Source organism: Camellia sinensis, chromosome 9 (assembly GCF_055761805.1).
Source record: "Camellia sinensis isolate YWXY chromosome 9, ASM5576180v1, whole genome shotgun sequence".
In the NCBI taxonomy this organism is placed as follows: domain Eukaryota; kingdom Viridiplantae; phylum Streptophyta; class Magnoliopsida; order Ericales; family Theaceae; genus Camellia; species Camellia sinensis.
In genome coordinates, this window is record NC_138969.1 from 6,253,252 (window position 1) to 6,256,813 (window position 3,562).

The following is a 3,562-nucleotide window of genomic DNA, read 5'->3' on the forward strand; positions in this document are numbered from 1 at the left end:
TCACATGACTTGACCATCCATCTGCATATAAGGACAAAATAAAGGCATGCTGTTGGTAAGGTAAATCAATGAATTCACTGTTGCCATGTGACTTTCTGAGTTGAGAATCCCACATATATCAATAACAGATGAGTCGTCATTGTAATACAAAAAAATCGAGCAAACAATCGAGAAAACCAAAGCATGTGCACCAAGTCACATGACTTGACAATCCATCTGCATATAAGGACAAAATAAAGGCATGCTGACTGTAAGGTAAATCAGTGAATTCACTGTTGCCATGTGACTTTCTAAGTTGAGTATCCCACATATATCAATAACAGATGAGTTGTCACTGTAATAAAAAAAAAATCGAGCAAAAAATCCAGAAAACCAAAGCCTCTGCACCAAGTCACATGACTTCACAATCCATCTGCATATACAGACAAAATAAAGGCATGCTGACAGTAAGGTAAATCAGTGAATTCACTGTTGCCATGTGACTTTCTGAGTTGAGAATCCCACATATGTAAATAAGAGATGAGTTGTCACTGTAATAAACAAATCAATAAAACCGAAGATTGTGCACTAGGTCACATGACTTCACAATCTATCTGCATATACTGACAAGTCTCTCCATGATTTGACTACTCAATGTGTGAAAAAATGAAGCTTATGAAGCTTACGACCCGCTATTTATATTTCATTGAAAAGTATGACTATTTGAATTGTTCTTGTCATTTGGGAAGCTATTCACCGACCTACCTGTTATGTTTTATGTGTTGTTGAAGGCGGTAGTTCGATTCACCGAGTTTAGTTTTTTGTCAACCCCTCATTCATTACCGGAGTCATAATTTTTACTGAACTTTCAAGAATTGGAAGGTGACTCTTTCTTCTTTCCTGATGGAGATTGAAATTCGTTGTAATTTCATCCCTATTTTAGCAGCCCCAGTTAAGGGAACCTTTTCTCCGAGTTGCCTGATCTATTTTATGTGTTTTAAGTATTCACATAATTGAACATACATTAATCCATTCATTAATCCAGAACATTCATTAACAAATTGCAATTCAATAAAGAAAGTCATGAACTCATAAATGTGTACTTATAAATGTAGTTATTTCATAAACTTCAGGTTCATAACAAAAATACTTGAAATACATCCGTACGTTACACCAACAACAACATTGTCTTACACTCCACGAACGAACATATGAAAGATAACGGTGTTTGATTTCTTATTCGTCATCTGACATGTAGTAGTCAGAGAGATATTTTTCATTGTTGAAGACATTATTTCGCTCAACCATTGTCAAATCTCTGTTGCTTGCTTCTGCCATTTCAGTGGCTAGCTGAAGCATGAAATGTCGACATCTCCGCATCAACATCCTGTTGTTTTCCTTCTTAATTCTGCTAACTGCTTTTTCATAGTCACTCACATTTCGTCTAGCCATGGTCAATGAACGACGATGAGGTACCGGTGCCCTAAAGTTACGTAGATCATTATACAATCCTTCTTGCTCCGTTACCCTGAACGCCCATTCTGCTCGGATACCAGCATAATAATCCTTCGGACTTGAGTACTTTTCGCTCTTGTAGTCATACATAAATGGAGGTAGCAGCCACACTTTCGGATTTCTATTTATGTTAGTTTGTAACATAAATAGAAACTAATGAAGTTCATGTTTTTAGGTGTAGTTAAATTGACAACATAATAACAATAATTTAATTTATATTACAAACTAACCTGTCATATGATATCAACTTGAAAGTATTTGCCCTTGCGATGCCATCCTCAATAGTTTTTTGCATCTGTCTAGGGTATTGGAACTCATTTCGTACATCTAGTTTAGCTTGGGCTCCTATCTCGTCAAAATATTTTACAAGCCGCCGAAATGTAAATTCAACCATAGCTGAGATAGGTAAGTTCCTTGCACCTTTCAAGACGCTATTGAAGCACTTTGCATCATTGCTAGTCAATACCCCCCAGCGATGTCCACCGTCATACGAAAGGGCCCACTCCTCAGGATTCATCTTGTAAACCCAAGTGATGGCTTCTTGGTCAATAGCCTGTATTTGTTGTAAGTAACCATTACACTTTCGTCGTTGATGAGCACTTCCTGCTTTCCATAGAAGTTGTTTCAGCTCCTTATTTCTGAACGTAGTGTTAAAGTTACTACAAACATGTCGAAGGCAGTGCCGATGATATCCAACAAATTGGAGCGAGGGATTCAACCAATGCCGCCTCACAGCAGCTAAAATACTCTCAGCTCGATCGGATATCAAAGTCACTCCCTGTCGGTCCATGACAATATGTTCCTTGATATTTGAAATGAAGAACGACCAAGACTCCAAACTCTCCTTGTTGACAACAGCAAATGCAAGCGGTAGTACTTTGCCATTGGCGGTGACAATCGTTGCTACAAGCAACACACCAGTGTATTTCCCGTATAAGAATGTACCATCTATGGTTATAACAGGCCTACAATGTCTGAATCCATCGATGACGGGTTTGAAAGACCAAAAAACAAAGTGGAAGACGGGCATAATGGTTGTATTTCCGGTATATCTATGCTTCCATTGCACGATGGTGCCAGGATTAGATGTTTGTAATGCATACATGAATTTAGGCAACATCATATATGATTCATCCCAATCTCCGAATACCATTCGAATTGCCTTTGCCCTTGCATGCCACGCCTTCTTGTAATGTATAGTATAGTTCATGGATTTTTTTATGTCTTCGATGACATTCTTAATGGGCATATCAGGTTCGTTCTGCATACAACAATACCTATGAGTCAGATTATTTTGGTGTGAACACTTTAAAGACACAATTTTGGTGTGAACACTTTAAATAAACAATGTGTATATAAATGTAAACATTTATTTTGTATACTCACCGCAACTTGTCCCAAAAGATGAGAAGCAATGTAACTGGAGCTAATATTTGTGTGGTCCCTGTTCGTTCGTGGGTATAAACAATGGTGAGGACCCCTATACTGCTTTATTTCAAAAAGCCCATGTCTCTTACTAAGAGATGCACGCAACCACCATCTACAGTCGTGCTTGCAAGCACACACCCAAACGTCTCGCTTGGAGGTTACGACTTTGTACTCTCGATTATTTGTTGCATGGTACAATTTCACAGCATGTACGAGTTGCTTCTTATCAACGAAAACCATCCCTTTGTCCAACTCTGGATTTTCAGTATTCCAGATTCGGTTACGGGGAACGACATCGCGGTTACTAATGTCAAAATCACCACCCATGTGAATGTTTTCAAAGAAAGGGATTTCAGGTCTAGGTGGAATGGGGGCATTCTGAATATCAACGGGAGCGTCGACATCATCTTCTTCATCATCATCATCATCTGATCCGCCCAATAAATTTTCTTCATCACACATTTCATTCTCATCATTGTCTAGGGCGACATCAGGACCGTACATGTCACTGTCAGCAAACTGCACAAAATTAACCGTTTCAGCCATATTACCAGCAACTTCAACTGGAGTCGTATGATGGCTATAGGTGGGCACATCTTGGGTGTTATTGTGAAATTCAGTCTCGTATCCACCATGTGAA

General features: G+C 38.7%; 1 protein-coding gene across 1 annotated transcript; it reads right to left on the minus strand.

Moving 5' to 3' along the window:
* On the minus strand, positions 1–3,249 carry LOC145799222 (uncharacterized). The gene is made up of 3 exons (XM_082888758.1): positions 2,881–3,249; positions 1,961–2,755; positions 1–21 (listed from the first exon to the last, which is right to left on the minus strand). Exons 1-3 carry the CDS (start codon positions 3,247–3,249, stop codon positions 1–3), a joined length of 1,185 nt encoding a protein of 394 aa, XP_082744884.1.
* Between the last annotated feature and the right edge of the window lie 313 nt (positions 3,250–3,562).

Coding starts and splice junctions, on each gene's coding strand:
- LOC145799222 (XM_082888758.1), bottom strand. CDS start 3,249: ATGGGTGGTGATTTTGACATTAGTAACCGCGATGTCGTTCCCCGTAAC. Junction 2,756..2,880: donor ATCTTTTGGGACAAGTTGCG/GTGAGTATACAA, acceptor TGTTGTATGCAG/AACGAACCTGATATGCCCAT. Junction 22..1,960: donor ACGGTGGACATCGCTGGGGG/GTATTGACTAGC, acceptor CCTTATATGCAG/ATGGATGGTCAAGTCATGTG.